The sequence below is a fragment of the Grampus griseus genome (genome assembly GCF_964374135.1).
Source record: "Grampus griseus genome assembly, chromosome: 1".
Lineage (NCBI taxonomy): Eukaryota > Metazoa > Chordata > Mammalia > Artiodactyla > Delphinidae > Grampus > Grampus griseus.
Window position 1 is genome coordinate 44,068,833 of NC_139017.1, and position 19,528 is coordinate 44,088,360.

Here is a 19,528-nt window from a genome sequence, read left to right on the forward strand (position 1 = left end):
AGGGCAAGATAACATCTGAAGAGTCAGCCAGCCTGCACGAACATAATGGAGAATGATGCAGAACCCAACTTCCTGCCTCAATGATTCACTGGGATTCTTCCCCCGCTTTTTCCCTTTAAAAACTGTCATGGCTGAGCAGATTCTTTGGAGTTGGTCTCCGGACATGAGTCCACCTTCTCCCTAGATTGCTGGCTTTTCTGATTAAAGTGACTTTCCTTTCTACTGACACTTGCCTCTTGAATTATTGGCTTTTGAGTGGGGAGCAGCCGAACCTGAGTTCAGTAACAAAATGATGGGAACACTTGAGGCTACATATTGAATATAGAATATTCATATTCTACATATAGAATGCATATTGCTAGATTGCTTTAGGTAAGATGAAAAATGAAGGACTAGACTTTTAAAAATCAATAGTGCAATCAGTTAAAATGAATAAAAAAACTATACCCTTTCCCATCATCTCACACCTACTTTGTGGAGTTAACAAAGTTTGCAACAATTTACAATGTTGTAGGCAAACAAAAGACCAAACCAAACAAGAAAAAACAATACCTCCACCCACTCCATGGTATTTAATAGTTTGAATTTGGTGTTTTAGTACTTTCAGTCATTTCAATTTATTTGTTTACTTGTGAGATGGAGTACAATCTCTGTCGTCCTGAAGTCAGTCATCCTGAGAGGTGAAATATTTTGCTTTTGGTTACCATACAGAACCTCATCCCTTACTTTTCTTTTTTTTTTTTTCCGGACGCGCAGGCTCAGCGGCCATGGATCACGGGCCCAGCCGCTCCGCGGCATGTGGGATCTTCCCGGACCGGGGCACAAACCCGTGCCCCCTGCATCGGCAGGCAGACTCTCAACTACTGCGCCACCAGGGAAGCCCCCTTACTTTTCTTTAACAAAGTTATTCTAACAAAATTCATACCAAGATTGTTGTACAATAAGCAGTTCCAAAGTGTATAAAATGAAAGGTAAAAGGCCCTTTCTTTAGACACAGTTGAGCTCATACTATATATACTGTTCTCTAAATTATTTTTCCTTGAATTTATGATTTTTATAGTCAGTATGCATAAAAATTTATGTAGTATTTCACCACCATTTAGAAATCTGTCGCTAGTGGTGGATATGTAGGTTGTTTTTAGTTTTTTTATGACCATGAACAATTCAGTGGCAATCGGTTTGCACTGGAATGTGGGCTCCAAGGTGACAGGGGCTTGCCTTGTCACAGGGCTGGCATCTGGAACTGTGCCTGGCTCAGAGTGGACCCTCCATTCATATCTTTTGAATAAATGAATGAACGTATTTGGGGAACGTTTGTGCAAGTTTATCTGTAGAATACATTTCTCAGGTGTAAAGTGATGTTCTCTCTCCCCAGCCTGTCCTCATTTTTTTTAAAGATTTTTAAAAATTTTAGATGGTTTTATTTTTAAATTATTATTATTATTATTATTTTTTATTTTTTGGCTGTGCTGTGCAGCATGTGGGATCTTAGTTCCCCAGCCAGGGATCGAACCCACACCCCCTGCAGTGGAAGCGCGGAGTCTTAACCACTGGACCGCCGGGGAAATCCCCTGTCCTCATTTTGAAGTAGCTTAAGTGGATTTCTCCTCATTGAAATCAATGCTTATTTCAAGAGGAATCCTCCTTGGGTCAAGCTCAACCATCTAAAGCTATATAGTCACACCACGTCACATTCACTTTTCACTTTATTAACTTTAAGTTTAGCTGTGTCTCAACAATATACCTTTGTCAAAGTTTGCAACAAGAAGCTGCATATGACATTGATTTGCTATACATATTGTTAGAAAAGTTTTGCTAACATCTCAATGGGCAAGGACATAGAAAAACAACTCACAGAATAGAAAATATAAATAACCTATAAACACATGAAAATTCATTCATTCATTAATTACCTGACTTTTATGAAATATCCACCACGTGCCAGGTGCTGTTGTAGGAAATAAGGAAATAAGTATAACCAAAAATAGAATACTACTAAGACAAGAGACAGATGGGCCCCCAGGGCAAACGGTTTGAGTTTGTTCCTTGTGGACAAATCCTCCGAGATGGGAATAACAGGGCAACTGAGAGAGGAGGCTGGCACCTGCCCAGAGAGAAGATGAGACCACATATTCCTCATTCTCGAAGTCAGAAGACCTCCCTGACTACATATGTGCAGAAAGCCTCCTTGGAGGTCAAAAAGGGAGTGATGCCAACTAATGCTCACTACCCATAGGCCTCTTCGGTAGAATCCATCTTGGCTAAGAGATGTGCGTGCACACATGGGAAATCATGAGCTATACCAAATATGGACTTTGAACCAGGCAAATCAGAATGATTGGCCAAAGGAAATCTGGAAGGAATGCACCATAAAAGTGATTCAAACTGACACGAGGGCGTGACTCTCTCTCTGAGCCTGCCCGTGTGTCTATCCACATGTACTCTTTTTTCCTCTTAATAAATACTTTACTTGTTTCACTACTTTCTGTCTTTGTGGGAATTCTTTTTCTGCAAAGCTGTAGGGCTAGGGCCTTGTCACTGATCACAGGTCTAGTGGCTAGGAATCAGTGCTCTCACCGCTGAGACCCAACCTCAATCACTGGCCGGGAACCGAAACCCTGCTTCAAGCTGCTGCAGGACGAGGCCACCCGAGATCACTACTGCTCTCAAGGGGACAGGGACCTCACATTCCATTTCACAAGTTAACAAAGAAATTCAAATTATAACCACTAAACACCTTTCTCCTTTACTTACAAAATTGTCAATGGCTGAAAACTTTGTTAACTCTGCAAAGCAGGTGTGAGATGAACACTCATATGTATACTCAGGGTGGGAATGGGACATGATGTTCATGTTCATTTAAACTGGTTTTTATTTTTATATATTTAAAAGTCAGGTCCTTTATTTTTCATTTTATATAAAGCGATTCGGAAATATGTACCAACAACCTTAGAATTGGTTCCATCATTTCACCCAATAAATCTAGTATTAAGAATTTATCAAGGAAATAATCATCAACCAGGCCACAGATTTATGTGCAAGATACTTGTTTAGAATTTTTAAAATACATTGAGAGTAACTGAAACCAAGTCCCCCTTAAACTGAGTTCCCTTGCTGAGTTAACAATCTTTCTATCCAAAACTTTATTCCCTTTCTTGTCCCACCCTTGTTCCCCTCAAGATTGAGAAGCATCAAAGAAAAGGGGGGATTGAAACCAAGCATGACCCTGAGGGGCATTCCTGGGGCCTTCCATGCTCCCCATTTCTTGTTTGTAGAAAAAAGGTTTTCACCTCCTAGGCCTTCCCCAAGTTCCAAAGTGCAGACTCAAGCCATTAATGATTAGGACAAGAGTCGTAGGACTCCTGTTTCCTCCTGAAGGGATATAAGTAACAATCTGATGCATATCTTTGAGTTGTTCTGCAGGAACTAAGCCCCTCACTCCGGTGGAGGATGATGACTACATGCTGACCACAAGCTTGTGGACCCCAGACTGTTGGAACCAGAAGGCTGACGATTGAGATCTCAGAAACATCACCCTGTTACCTCACAATCAACCAATCAGAAGAAGGTCCTCAAGCTGATCCTATGATCCTCTCCCCAACACTGTCTTTAAAAACCCTTGTCTAAAAGCCAGTGAAGAACACGTTTGATCCCTGGTTGGGAAACTAAGATGCCACATGCTGGCCAAAAAAAAAGCCAACAAAGAGTTTGAGTCTTTTGAGCACACACTGCCTATTCTCCTTGCATGGGTGACCTGCAGTAAATGCTGTACATTCCTTCACCACAACCTGGTGTCAGTAGATTGGCTTTGCTGTGAGACAGGTGAGCAGACCTGAGTTTGGTTCAGTAACATAACCTAAATATCTGGCAGTAGGAAAATAATTGTTCTGTACCTATATGTACCTGGAAGGAAATTCTCCAAAATATTGTCATGAATACGGATGATCTTTATTTTCAGCTTTGTGCTTCTCTTCATTTTCCCAATTTTCATAATGTGTGTGTATGTGTAGCTTTTATAATCACAGAAACATTTAAAAAAAGTTGTTAGGGCCCTTGCTAGTTCCATTATTTTGTGCCTTCAATTTATAATCTTTTATGAGAGGTTTATTTCAGAAATTATTGGCTTCCTGCAGTGCTTACTCCTTTTGGATATAATCTTGTGTATATACTGATACTATTTTTTTTCTTTTTTTTCCTTTTTGTTAAGAAACTCAAGAGCCAAATTAGAAACTTAAGCACAGCTTCTATGTTGAGTTTAATTTTGGTGTTTTTATATTCTTCTTTTCTTTCTTAAGACCTAGTTTTTTATTTGGGTGTTTCCAAATAGAATGTATTTGTTGTAAGCCTTTTGAAACTCCTTGGTGAGTGAACGTAAAGGCATGGATGATGGTAGAACCCTGCTATTTTTGTCAAGAACAGTACTTGAACAAAAATAATGGTCCAGCAGGGTTAAGGAGCCATGACTACTTAAGCTCTTCCCACCCACCCCTTTCAAGGGAGTAAATGGAGTAATGGTCACATGGATAGCATTACAGTGTTCTCAGCCTGCACTAAATTGTCACTGTCATCAGCAGGGAGTCTTCTCTTCCCCTTTAAAATCTCCAGTCACCCTTCCTGGGGGGACAGATACAATACTGAACTCCAATGTTGAGTGCATCAAGTTGTTTCAATCCTCCAGATTCTGCCTGAGCCCAGTCTCTTGAATTTAGGTAACAACGACTCCTGAAATTTTTATGTCCAGGCTGTTGATTCTTACTCTGAACTCCTTTTTTTTTTTTTATGCTTTAACATTTTTTATTAGATTTGTTTCTGATTGCATACTTAGTACAGACAACTTGGAAAATATTTTTAAGAAAGGAAAATTTGTATAATTCCATCACCCAATATACATTTAACTCCAGTTGCCTTCCAGTTTTTCTATATACATAAATATTTTGTTTATAAAAGTATGCACACTGTTTTGTAGCATGATTTTTCTATTACAAATATTTTCCCATAGCAATGAGTGTTTTTATACAGCAATACATATAATAACATCCATTAATGAATGTACCAAAACATAGTGATCTCAATCCAAATCTATACGCACACCGGCCTCACCTCCCTGTGTTTCTCCCCACGCCCCTCCACACAGTCCAAATCTGCAGCGCTCCCCCATCACGTAAATACCTGTATCCACATGCATACACTCCCACTTACCTTGGAAATTGCGGTCCCTGAACATTATTTCTGAGGTAAACAGGTTTAAGGGTAAAGATTCATCTTTCTTAGAAAAATTAGGACAATTGGGTGAGGGATAAACTACCCCATTCTACTATATTTCTTAGTCTCCTTTGCATCCTAGACCTTGGTTGCCACCCTCTCCCCCCCACTCAAGTTATATCCATACACTAAGCATTGATCTATCTCTTAGGAAAAAGTGTGTGCCAGAGGTGAAGGTGGGGGATGAGATTAACACCTGTACATTTTTGTCTTTATGCAGAGCAGCAGTTTGCATATTCCAAATCCTGTTAGTTGGTCTGTGTAGTTGAGAAATCTGTTTCTTTTTTCCTCTTTGTAATGTAGAATTCTTGAAATAGGTTTGGACTGCACAGCCAACCCTCAACCGACAAAGTTTAAGGTCCAACAAGTGACTTCATGCCTTGGTTTGAGTTTTCCCACAAAAGCATTGTCTTACAAGGTATTTGCCTCTGGCTAGTCAGCTTATAATGAGCCTGAAATACTACACATTTGTGTAAAAAATAGTATGAAACAATGCTGGGAATGAGTAAACCAGGAAAGGAATACATTTGAATAAGACTTAAACTTAAACTTTATATATATATATATATATATATATAAAAATATATATATATATATATATAAATATATATATATATATATATATAAAGTTGATCTTTTTAAAAGAAGATTTACTTGGAGAAAAATGAATAGGTAACTGGAGACATTTAATGGAGCTTCCAAAGAGAGATCTGAGCATTCAGAGGTTATTGGCAAGGCTCTTTTACTCCTTTTGATGTGTTTTTCACTTTGAATATTTAAAGAAACTCAGTGTTTTATTATGTCTAGTTTCACTTCAAAATAGGCCTTGGATTTTTCTTGATACAGACGAATCACCATCCTCACACTTGTACCGGTCCAGTGTGGTTGGCATTTGTACTATAATTGCTGTTGTTAGTATTTGTATTACCAGTGAAGCCAGAAAAGAGAAATAGAGAGGAAGTAGGGTTTCTAAAGGTAACTTAGGAAAATGTAGTAGGTAAGAGGAAACGTTTAAAGGAAGCTGGTGAGGACTGAAAAAGTCTTCATAGAAGGTGAGGTTAAATGGATCCTTAGAGGAAAAAAGGTGGGGCTGTTGGTGGGGGTGACAGGTTTGTCCATGATCCCCCTGAGGGGGAGTAAAGAAGGGGCAGAGAAGCAGTATTAGATGCTGGGTCCAGCTGTCATGTGTGTAACTACCATAGTTATGGGGTTCACAGAACCAGGGAATTCAAAAATGGAATGACTTTTCCTTTTCTAAAATTGAACCTAAGACAACCTTTTTGACTCAGGGCAAATAAACTTTTTCCAGATGTTGTCAAATGTTCTGTGCCCAATCCAGTGATTTTTCTCAGGCAAATTGGAGTGTTAATCTCTCTGTCTCAGTTTGTTTCACAAATACCATCTAGGTATTTTCTTCCCATTCTTTCTCCTGCCCCACTGTCTCCTGCATCAGTGGAAGGGGTTTTGCTTTCGTGATGGACCTGAATGTGAGAGAGATTGGGTCTGGGGTGTGTGTGTACGGTGTGAGGTACTCATGTGGGGTGGCCTAGAGGGAATACTGCCTCTGGTCTTATATGCATGGGTGATATGGGGGAGACTGTTAATTGTCAACATCAGTGTCTTTTATAGAAATAGAACCCCTGATTTTCAGCTGGACACAAGTTCACCTTGAATAAAGTCCACAACTGCAATCAGCTGTAGCAGAAGTATATGACATTCAAGTTGTATTCTTCTTTCTCCATTTTCTCTAGCTAGAATTCTGACATGATAATGAGCCACCTTGGACATACAGGTGAGGATAACACCCAGGGATGGTGGTTTTGTGATAGAAGGTTCCTAGACGATCCCATGGGGCAGAACTCCCATTGCAGCTCTAAACTGCTTACCCCAGGCTGTTTCATGAGAGAAAAATTAACTTCTATTTGTTCAAGCCATTGTAAATTTAGGTTTTTGTGATAGTAGCTCAAAATATATCCAAACTAGCATGTGGAGGAAGGAGGGGAGACTAATCGATGCCACATATACATAGAAAGTTGAGCAGTAGCTGCCAGAAACAGTGTTGAGTGGTGGATGGATGTGGACTGTAAGGAAATTCCCAGAGGCAGCCATACTGTCTTTGATGATGCTAAAGAAATAGCTGAGGCTTTAAAGAACGTATTACAAGTATGGGATTTCCATGTAACACAATACCTAGAAATGCACTGGGGATAAAAACAATTGCTGATTACTGCAATTCAATAAACCACTTAAGGCAGTCCCTGGAAAGAATTATTAAAAAGCCAACCCAACACTCTTTGGCTGACCTTAGGACCAATCTGCGGTTTAGCGTCCCATGTTTGTGGAATTCAGATTTTACGGAGGAAGGATTAAGGAACATATTTGCTGACTGTCTGAAAGAACATAGCTTATGTAAATCAACTATGCTTCAATTTTAAGAAAGAATATAGCCTAGAGCAGAGAAATTCTTCAGTTAGGGCGAGAAAGCAAAGTGTTTGTACTTTGCCAATTCACAGACATGCTTCAAAGCAAACAGGCTGAACTTTTGGCTATACAAACAATAGACATGAAGGTTAGTAGTCCAGCTAGATTTCTACCTCCCAGAGTCCATAGAAATTACGAGGTGCCATTTGGTAGGTGGAGAAGATGTGTGGAAGCAGAGGTTATCAGAATTTCATCACACCCTTGGACTTCTACAGTAACTCTGTTCCTTCTGAGGACATTTAGGCTGTAGTGTTGTAAGGCTAAAGTGGATATATTACTTATTCAACTGAGATCATTAAAGCCACCTACACCATGACTGATGCGAGGGTTTGGGCCAATGCCCTAGGATGGTTTGGGGATGTGCCCAGCACCCTCTCACTCAGTATGCATCCAGGAGCTCTCCCTTCCTTTCAGCCCAGAGAGAGGCTGTGTCTGGGGAGGGGCAGGGGAGTCTGTGTTGTCCAGGAAGCACAGGGTTGCATATCAATCACCCTGTTTGGCGGGCAGAACAGACACACTGCCCTTTTATCTGATCACTGATCACTATGCAGGCCTTTTCCGTCCTGGAAGTAGAACTCTTTACAACATAGATGGTGTTCTGAGTCACAGTAATAACTAATGTTTGTGAAGTACTTAAGAAATTACAAAGTCTAGGTTATTTGTTTTTACATTGCTAGGAATCACATGTAGATGGCTAATTTTGATCCTGGTGTTTGCATCTTCCATGCACATCCTTCTAACGGACTGATCGACAAATACGTGTGGAACTTCTCTACTGGACCCATAATGAAAGGGGCCTAGGAATCCCCCAAGCTGGAAACTCTCTGGCTTTTCACTGGTGATAACTTCGAATGCTGTCACCCTCCGAAGCATAGGGCACTCCTCTTGATCACGCAGAGTTCTCTTTATATTTCTCTGTACACACTCTCTCCCTACCCTCTTGGTGGATTAAAATGGATTTTGATGTAGCAAGTTCGGATTTTGGAGAACACCCCAATACAGGCAGGTCTGTTATAATACGGTGCATTTGTTTTTGTTGTTCATTTCATTTGGTCTTGGCTCAACCCACTTATCAGACAACTGTATGTTGTTCAAACACTTCACCTCTCAGTTCTACCTTTGTATCAACTAACTTTACCAACCTAGAGCTCTTGGTCATGGAAGAAGCAAAATCTTGTTTATCTATGATGACCAGGTCTCGCCCTGAAACTCAGGACAGGCTGTCCCTCCAGCAGCCTCTCGATGACCCCTTGGACTCCCATTTGTTGATCACAAACCACCAGGCGAGTTCAGGGAAGCACTCCGAACTGCTGCTCTTCCTCTGTTACTTCCAGGAATCTTGTAGTCTATCCACCCTGAACAAGCCCTCATTTTCATGGTCTCACTTGTTCCTAACACTGTGTCTTTTACTCAGCGTGCATGCATCTCGGTGAGTTTCCATACCCAAGGCTCTTATTCGTACATCTGCCTGTCCACGCATTTGGGCAAGCTGTTTAATATCACTGTGAGCATTTCAGCTTCCAGTTTCTATTGTGTTACTTCTCGGGATGGAAACTGATAACATGCATGTTCACTGCAGAGCCCCCAACACCATCCCCGGCACTTCTGCCACTCCTGCCTTCCACACTGGCCCCTGCCCCACTCACCGGCTATTGAGGAGACAACCACAATGCTCCCGTTGCTCTGCTTCAGCATGGGCATGGCGGCCCCGCTCAGGACCACATAACTCAGGAAGTTGACCTCCATGCTTTTGCGCACGTGGTCAATGTCATCGATAAATACAGTCATAGGATTGTTGGTGTTGGTGATGTGGTTGAGAATGAGCATGTCTAGTCCCCCTGTAAGAGATGGCTGTGTTGAGAGAAACCATCTGAGGTTGATACCTTCTCCCCCTCCTCCCCGTCTCAAAAGCTCCCTGGTGAATCCCTAGGGCAAAGTCCAGAAGAGGAGAGAGGAGAAGCTGTCTCACCCATGAGTTTTCCAGCTTTGGCCACAAATTGCTCTGCGAAGGTCATGTTCTCCATGGTGCCAGCAACGTAGTGCGCGGAGGATGCGCCGAGCTCCAGGCAGTGGGATACCACCTGCAGAGGCACAGCGGCCATGGCGTCAATCTCGGCTGAAGACTTTTGGGGGGCAGTCTCTGACATAATGGGGGTTTAAATGAGAGGTTGCTCACAGCCCTGTTTTGGTAGGGGTGTGTGTGTGTGTGTGTGTGTGTGTGTGTGTGTGTGTTGCTAAATGCAACTGACACAATATTAGTCCCCTGTTTGAAATACTGTCTGGAATAAGATAGGGTATAAATGGATAAATCACTGTGCTGGAGTTTAAGTCTGTGCTCATGAGTTTCTGTAAACAGATGTTTCTGAACACATTATTGGTAGGGATGCTAGTTCCTGTGTGGGTAGCCCTAAGTTTGTGAATATTTGTGTATCCTTGGGTTTCTGAGTCTGAGTATATAAGAGAGCATGTGTCTGCATGGGTACCAGAGTATGAATTCCTGAGTACGTCCTGGAATGTTGGTATCTGAGCACATATATGTATGTCTGTGACTCCATGTGTCAATGTGTGTGAATAGGCATGCCTATCTCATAGATAGAGATAGAGCCCAAGAACTTTGTGTCTAGATATGTATGCATGAGAATGAATACTTAAATGCATACTTTTATATTCGTTTGGGTGTTTGAACCCTCTGTGTGTGTGTGTGAGTATGCATCTATGTCTGAGTGTGCCAGTTCTGTGTGTTGGCATGTATATGTGAGCATACATAGGAATACATCTGGGCACGTGAGGGTACCTATGGCTGTGGGCACAGGACCCTCACCTTCTTTAGAGCTTCTTCTGACCTCGCTGTCACTACCACATGGGCTCCCATTCTCGCCAGATGATAGGCCATCTCTCTTCCAATCCCCTTGCTGGCCCCTGTGACAATCACTCTTTTTCCTCGAAGCATCTCTGGGAAACCCCAAAAGAAAATAAGGACCATAGCTGTCAGCAACATACCTCCTCCCACTTTAGAGGTGGACAGCCTTATCTCAGTGTCTAAAGGTTATGAGCCCAGATCAACTCATCTCAAATTGCATAAATCAATGAAGGAACAGATCAACTCTTCCGTAAACATTCTCTGAAATGGGAGTTTGCTTTGGTTGCTCAAAACCAAGCCTTCCTGCTATCCTTTTCTGAAAACCCCTATGGAAAGAGAACAGCTAAAACACTGGAGTTCCAGACATTTCTGGATTCATCCAGTTGCTCAATTGAAATAAAATTCAAAGAGTCATCAAAACACATGTGCTCAGAGAGATTCCAGATACTTTCTCTCACTTCTATTTAGTCATCAACTCCAGAATTCTTTCTTGTTTGCCACTTATCCATCTCTCCACAGAGCCCAATTATCTGGCTAAGTTGTGAATTTTGGAACAGCCCTATTTTTTTGGTAAGAGATCTGAAATTGCTTTTGATCAAAGGTGCCAAATAAAACATGGACTATTTGGTAATCTTCTAACGCGATGATTACCCCTCCCTACACCCCTATTACCCAGCCTGTGGCTGGAAGACATAGAAACACAGTCTCACCTCAGGGTCCCCTCTTGTCCAGCAACTTTGGGGATCAAGAGCTCCTTTTTATCCTCAGAAACACTCTAGCCATCCCTGGGTTTTTAAATCTATTCCTCCAAAATTAGACACATTGGTACTTACCTGGTCTGAACTCCTCCTTCGCAGAATAGTAGTAGTAGGCCAAGAAGATCCCCAGAATGGGGAGGAGATATTTCTTCATAAAAGCCATCAGACAGGGACCTGGCCTGAGGAGCCCTGGAGGACACACAGAGAGAACCTACAGAGCTTTCTACAACCTCCTAGGCAGGCAGCGGCCTCTGAATTGTGACATCAGGGATGGGGGAGGCTGGTTTAGTCTCAGGCAGTCCTAGCCAATTTCCCTGTCAGAGCAGCGATTGGCTTTGGGTGGGATCCCATTCGTCCCTGGCAGCCTGTGTGGTGGATTTCATAATGGACAATGTTTACTCCATTTCATTGAGCAAGAAGAGACTTCCAGATGGCCAGGCTCATGATTGTACAGGACCGGATTCCAGAGCATCCCTACCCTGAGCCCGTCTTCCTCTTAATGCCGTTTACTCCAAGAATCAACGGCCTTTCAAAAGTGGTATATCAAAGGCAGAGAGAAAGTGTGCACAGGGCTTCTGGGGAAGTGTGAGTAATAGCAAAGAGAGCCAAAGTCAAGCAAGTCTCATTCTCAGCCCCACCTCCTAGTCGGAAGCAATTAAAAATAACAGCACAAAACAGAAAAATAAGCTTAGTTAAAAAAAAAAAAAGTGCACATTTTGGAGAAAAAAAAAAAAAGCAAAGAAGCCCTATAAATCCCACACTTAAGTTCAATGAACAATATTACAACATCAAAGGGGAATGCAAGCCAGCCAGAACCCAGATGGCGGGAAACCCATGACCGGGTCAAGACTCTCAGGCAAGTGCAATGGAATGTACACTTATTAATTTAGCAGCAAATACAGAAGAAATAATGAGTGCCAAGAAAAAAAGACATTAAGCTGTTAAAGTAGGTCTTATAAATGCGACAGAGGACCAAGAACGTGAACAGGATGGTAGGAAGAGGGGACCTGACGTAGAAGAAAAAAGAATGAGCATCGTTGAAGCAAAGCTAGCCTGAAAAGCCCACATCCAGCTAAAAATTGATCTAGTAACAGGAAAAGGACCAGGGGGGAGAAACCCCTACTAATTTAGAATTTATCACAGAAATATAGAAATAACCACCTTGGTATGTCTGTAGCAAGAATTCATTAAGGCTCAATCTTCAAAGAAAGAATTTAAGATATAGTATTGTTAAGTTTTTCGACTTAAAAACAACTAACCAAACCATACACATTACCCTATCACAGAGCAAATCCAGAATTCTGCAAGTTACCAGCGTAGCCAAGAAAATCATTTAAATATGGCAATAAGAATAGGTACCTGTGCTTTGGAGGAGGAATGTGGGTTGAAGGCGGGGGTTGGAGGATTCACACAAGATTAAGAGAAATTGAATTATGACCCCAAGCACAGTATCTGGAAACACTCACTGAATTTTCACTTCAGAGCAAGGGAAAATAAGTTAAGACCCAGAGGAGATGAAATAATTTGTCAACAAAGGCCCACAGCTGTGAAGTTCACTTCCAGAAAACAATGCAGATTTGAGAACAGTTGAGGGCTACATAGAGCTCAAGGTTCATGGAGGACAAAATAGAAAACATGTTTTTTAAATACTTTTTTTTTTTTTGCGGTACGTGGGCCTCTCACTGCTGTGGCCCCTCCTGCTGCGGAGCACAGGCTCCGGACGCGCAGGCTCAGCGGCCGTGGCCCACGGACCCAGCCGGTCTGCGGCACGTGGGATTCTCCCAGACTGGGGCACGAACCTGCGTCCCCTGCATCGGCAGGTGGACTCTCAACCACTGCTCCACCAGGGAAGCCCAGAAAACATGTTGTTTAAAAATCAAGTGGAAAATTACATTACATAGTGTCAGAACTGCAAGACCTATAGGCATAGTTTTATAAAGGACTTTATGCCACCAAGATATGTTACACACTAGACTCCATTTTCATCTCTACAGGAAAAGGAATTTAAGTTTTATTTTCTTAATACTATACTATTAATAGCAAAAATATAGGAAACAATGAAAAATGACTTTCAAATCTGATGATGCTAAAATGATAGAAAGATGAACAGATTAGGGAAGTTTATTGCCTGACACACACAAAAAAAGAATTTTAAAGTGCACTACAGAAAATATAAATTTAAAGAAAGCAAAAATAGCAACGAGCAGGAGGAACTGTAGATGACAACATAAAACAAGTCAACTATTGCTCATTGTTAGCTGAATTAAAAAATGAAGTCCAGGGCTTCCTTGGTGGCGCAGTGGTTGAGAGCCCGCCTGCCGATGCAGGGGACGCGGGTTCGTGCCCCTGTCCGGGAAGATCCCACATGCCGCGGAACAGCTGGGCCCGTGAGCCATGGCCGCTGAGCCTGCGCGTCCGGAGCCTGTGCTCCGCAACGGGCGAGGCCACAGCAGTGAGAGGCCCGCGTAACGCAAAAAAAAAAAAAAAAATGAAGTCCAATGTTGTGCTGCCCCCAAAGACATTTAAATGCAGACACATAAAAAACGCTGCAAACAGATTAATAATTAGATGGCCAAAGAGCTATCATGTTGGAAAATAGGGATACAGAGAGAGCATCCAAGAAAATAATTTTCATGGACTTTGATGAAATAATTTTTTTTATATCTTTTTTTTTTGTGGCTGCGTGGCATGCGGGATCTTAGTTCCCCGACTAGGGATCGAACCCAAATTGGTGCCCCCTGCAGTGGAGTGCGGAGTCTTAAACCCTGGACCACCAGGGAAGTCCCTGATGACATAATTTTTAATCAATAAAATGCATCAGTGAGAATGAGGACACTGCGTAATGGTTGATGACATTCAATCTTAGAGGCTCTCAGAAGTTTTGGTCTCAGGATCCCTTTAACAATGTTAAAAATCATTGAGGATCTCAAAGAATTTTCGCGTATGTGGTTTTACCTATTGACATGGATGTATTAGAAATTGACTGAGAATTTCTTTTTTAGCTCAAGAATGCATGAGCATCCACGTATTAAGCTCTGTGTTATTACACATCCTGTAGGCTGGGGAAACTCATGAGAGAAGGAGAAGGAAAAAGGACAAACAATGTTTTAGTATGATTATGAAAGCAGCTTTGACTTTTCAAACTCCCAAGAGGGTCTCAGGGACCCGGGGAACCACACTTGGACCACATTATGTAATACACATGGATCCACTGTATGTCTAGAGTTACATGTCTGGTTCTCTCATTAGCTTGTCAACTCGGACATGGACTATGTCTTTTTCATCTTTACCTCTCTCCATCTCCTTCTAGCTTTGCTCCAAAATAGGCATTCAGTGAACTTTTGCTGTTTTAGTGTTTCCGAGGCACTGCAGCGATGAGAAAATGGCTGTCTTTCTGGAGCCTGATTTAATCCAGGGAAGTCACTGAGATTTAGCATTCTGGCCAGAGCTGATCAACCCCCGCCCCCCTAATCCTCTTCTGGCGATGCTCAACAAATTGAAAAAAAAAAAAAAAAAAAAAAAGAAAGAAAAAAAGACAAAGGAAATATGAACACTTCACCTAGCATTTGTTTGGATGAATTTTCACCAATCAAGTAAAGTTTCTTTCACTGCCATAGCAACGAACTGAGCTGTTCATTCCTTCACGCTGCTCCTCCTTTGTAAGGCATTGACCACCTACATTTTAGAGCAGGGTTTCAGTGAAATGCCCTCAACATGACCTGGTCATTTTCAAAAACCCACGTAGCATGGGTCACTCTCAGCTGGAGGTGCATGGCTGAGCCCAGCCAGGAATTCTCTCCGACTTGATCAGCCCCACCTAAATAAATGGGGTCAAGAAAAGCGAGATGGTGAGAAGACGTGCAGGGTTGTTGAATGGGAAGGGGCCTCGGAGGGATGGGCCAGATCTGGGAGGACTCACAGGAAGTGGCAAACACGTGAGGGGGGGCGGCCACAGGGGAATTCCTGTGCATTTGGCATAAAATGTAGATCGTGCAAGGAGCACCTGTCATTTCTGAAGCAGCAGCATCTGGAGGGCTTTCTGGGACTGTTTGGTAGCTTTGTTAAGAAAGTGGTCTCTTCCTTGTGAAAACTGATCCTGCCAGTGGAACAGTGGGCAGACCTTGGAGTAAAAGGTGGGTGAACCCTCTCTGTTCCGAGGTTCTGCCTTCTCTGGGAAAGTAGCACCAACAGGTTGAGACAGGAAAGGATCTTAGCATAATGTTAGAACGCATAAAATTCTCCCCTTTCCTCCATCCTCCCACCCTGTTCCCCACCCCAATCCAGTTCCTCTGGTCCGATGGTTTTAAGGACTCCTCAGTCTGTGCCATGGCTGCCAAAATCTGTTTCTAGCCATGGAAACAGCTGTAAAATGAAATTCATTAAATTCATTTTAAGGCAAGACAAGAAAAATTTAAACAAAAAATCTTCGCTGCCCTTTGGCCTCCTTTCTCCTCCCACTGTGCATTGTATATCTGTATTATGCATGGCCCAAACCTTCCCCATCGACAGAAATACCTGCTCAACCATAAGAGCGATGTTCTCCTAGCACCAATAAGACAATTCCTTAAAGATAACAGTCCTTCATGGTGCTTAGATGTGGATTATGTAAATTGTCAATAATCCATCATTATACATCAATAATACAGCCCTCTGTCTCAGAAAACTTATATAACTGTGGCTTGACTTCTAACGGGCAGAACAATTCTCAGAACTTTCTGAGATGATTTTCCTGGGTTGTAACCCTCAAATTTGACTCAAATAAAAATTTCCTTTTCTTTCTTAAATCCACTGATTCATTTTTTGTCGACACAACTATCATTTTACGTCATTTTGTCTAATAACATGGATTCCCTTCCTCCCCTACCCCGTCCCCTTCTTCTCCCTCCCCTGTATACCTAACAAGAGGGGAAGTTCAATTTGTCAACCCTTTTGTAGGACCCTACTCCTAATGCACAGATTTACTCATTTTTTCCAACTAATGGAAGCTCAGATGCAGGAAAATGATGGGATAACCTGCCCTGTGTCTGCCATCCTGTCCCTACCAGTCACATGTAGTCCATGGCAGGGGGACTGATGAGGCAGACTACCTGGAATGTGTTTGCCTGGGAGAGTTGAGAGCCTCCTGGGAAAGAGCAAGTACCCTAATGAGGCCCAGAGTTTGGCCCGATCCCTGCCCCCTCAGTGTGGGTAGGGCAGAGACAATTCTAAATATGTACTTGCATGCAGTTTTTCAAGATTTTCCTCTGGTCTATGGCACGTGAACCTGCCCTGGAGCTCCGACTAGCCATGAACAGTAACCGTAAAGTTACTCCCCAGAAAGTTTGGTGAAACAGGGGCAGCACCAGGGCTCCATGGGAGAGGCCCACACAGCGGGGAGGAGAGGACTGACTCCGGCAAAGCTACCGCACGGCTTCGGCCACCCAGTGCTTTTTCTTGGTTGTTCAGCCCAGCTTTCAGGAAGCACATCAGGTTGGCATAGCCGCCTCCGCCAGGTGGGATTCTTAGGGTGCCAGTGACTACAGCATTAGAGGGAGGCCACTTCCCTTAGGGGCGAAGTAGGGTTGCCACATTCAGCAAATAGAAAGACAGGACACCCAGTTAAATTTGAATTGCAGATGAACCACAAATGCTTTTTGAGGATTTATATAATCTCAACTATTGCACGGGATTATACGAATACTAAAACGTTATTCATTGTTTATCTGCAATTCAGATTTAACTGGGTGCCCTGAGTTTTATCTGGCAACCCTGGAATTGGCACAGAACTTTGGGAACGCTGGGAGAAACTGTACCTTAGGTGTGGACAAAGCATCCTTGACCATGGCTAGTGATAGCAAAGGTGAGAATACCTTGTGTACCTTCCCCGCAATGGAATCCAGCTGCCCGGCCACAGACAGCTCCCAAAGGGCTATAAGTAGCAAAGGAGGAAAAGGGTACATGCCGCATGTTGGCTGAGTGACTTCATTTATTTAGGTTGTATGACCGATCAGATCCTATGACCTATGAAAGAACAAAAGCCTTCCAAGTCCTAGAAGGCACTAGACATGGCAATAAATGAAATGTGTAAAGTATTGTCAGTGCTGTGATGGAAGTCTACGGTGGGGAGTAAAGAAGGAAATAGGTCTCTCAAAGTGGGGGATGGGCCAGTAGGGCAGGCTTCAGAGGAGAGGTCAACCCTGATCCGTATTGAAGCAAGAGCAGGAATACTCCAGGCAAGCGAAGAAGGATAGGAGGGAGCATTGCTAGGGTTCCAGAGTGTGTGGGAGAGAGAGGAGGGTTGGTCCGTAGCACATTCCATGCAGAGGAAGCTGTGTGAGAAAATAGAAGGAGGTGTGGAAGAGAATGGAGTGTTTGGGAAACTGCAAACAATTCCACGTGGCAGGATCACTGAATTTCAAGGGGTGGGGTTACGTGGGGCGAAATCAGCCAGGAGAAGTAAGCAGAACCGCATCCTTGAGGGCCATACACATTTACTGCTGGAATCTGTTGTTCTGGCGTTTACGGCCAGACATGAAGCCTCGGCACCCTAATCCCTTCCCAGCGCTCTGCCTGTTCACTGGCCTTTTGCATCCCTCACAGCCTTATGCTGAAAATTCAGGATCCCCTGCCCACCTCGGGCTCATCAATCCAGCCCCCCTGCCTCCATCAACACTTCGCTCTCCCAGGGCCACGCTGGGCCTGGCCTCGCCCTCTGGCTTACAGCTCTGGAGCTCTGCTGAGTGATGTTCCTGGGCTCCCCAACCCACACGCAGGTAGATTTTCCTACCACGTCTTCCGCTTTTTGATTCTGTTTACTTATCTGATGTCTCAGGAGCCCTTTCTGCTCTTGCCTCTCTCCCCTGCTCCCAAGCATCTTCTTCCCTTGGATTCTGTCCATATATAGCCTCTGGGCTTTCTTCCTACTCCTCAGACTACTTCCCCTTGGTGTTCTTTAGATTCTGTCCTCACTCTTTCCTCCTTTCTATCTTTGGGCGATTTCTCTCATTCTCATGGTTCCAATTGCTATCTTTCAGTTGATGAGTATTAAAAATCTCTATTTCCTGTGCCGCATTATATCCTAAATTTCAGGCAGCATAACCACCTGTTTACTCCACCTCTCCCTCTTAATGCCTTCTAAACACCTCAAACTCAACATGCCGAAACCGCCCTGATTATTTTTTTAACAGCTTTTGTGAAGTACCGTTTTTCTTGTTGTTGGTTTTCTTTTCTTTTTTTTTTTTTTCGGTACGCGGGCCTCTCACTGTTGTGGCCTCTCCCGTTGCGGAACACAGGCTCCAGACGCGCAGCCCCAGCGGCCATAGCTCACGGGCCCAGCCGCTCCGCGGCACGTGGGATCTTCCCGGACCAGGGCACGAACCCGTGTCCCCCGCATCGGTAGGCAGACTCTCAACCACTGCACCACCAGGGAAGCCCAGTACCGTTTTTATACCAGAAAAGTATCTCGTGGTAAGTGTACAGTTCAATGGTTTTTAATAAATTTGCGACGTTGGGAAACCATCACCACCATCCAATTTTACATTTCCGTCACCCCCCAGAGGTTCATCTTTACCCATTGACAAGTCCCCATCCCCAGGCTTGGGCAACCAATAATCTAAGTTTCTGTCTCTCATTTTAGTGGAATCACATAACATGTGATCTTCTGAGCCTGATTTCTTTGACTTATCCTGTTTTTGAGGTTCATCCACATTGTAGCATGTATCAGTACTTTGTTCCTTTTTATGGCCAAATCCTAGTCCGCTGTACGGATATACTACGTTTTGTTTATCCATTCACTAATTCACAGACATTTAGAATTTCCCACTCTTTGGCTATTACAAATAGTGCTTGTATGAACATTGGTGTGAAAGTCTTTATGTGGTCTTGCTGGGTTGTGAGGTAAATCTATATTTAACTTTTAAAGAAACTGCTAAACTGTTCTCCAATGACTTTGTGATTTATTTCAATCAAGGGCTTTAGCATCCATCCAGTTAATGCTCCAGAACCTTGGAAGTCCTTCCTTACTCCTGCTTCCCCATCTCCCCACATCCCATTACTTACCAAGCCCAGGCAATTCTACCTCCTGGATATCTCTAGACCCATGTCATTCCATCCTCACCCTCGCTGTGACTATCCTCACTCTTCTCTCTGCCTATCCCACCTTCTCCAATCCATTGATTTATTTTTTAAA

The 19,528-nt window shown here is 43.1% G+C and overlaps 1 protein-coding gene across 2 annotated transcripts in view; it reads right to left on the minus strand.

The window, feature by feature from the left end:
* HSD11B1 (hydroxysteroid 11-beta dehydrogenase 1) overlaps window positions 1–11,606 on the minus strand; it is a 29,483-nt gene extending 17,877 nt beyond the window's left edge. For both annotated transcript variants that reach the window (XM_082672850.1, XM_082672851.1), the window contains exons 1-4: window positions 11,437–11,606; window positions 10,565–10,695; window positions 9,713–9,824; window positions 9,390–9,581 (exon numbers count right to left, since the gene is read on the minus strand). In XM_082672850.1, coding sequence (XP_082528976.1) covers window positions 9,390–9,581; window positions 9,713–9,824; window positions 10,565–10,695; window positions 11,437–11,524 — 523 coding nt within the window. In that variant the 5' untranslated portion in view covers window positions 11,525–11,606. The remainder of the gene's footprint in view (window positions 1–9,389; window positions 9,582–9,712; window positions 9,825–10,564; window positions 10,696–11,436) is intronic.
* Between the last annotated feature and the right edge of the window lie 7,922 nt (window positions 11,607–19,528).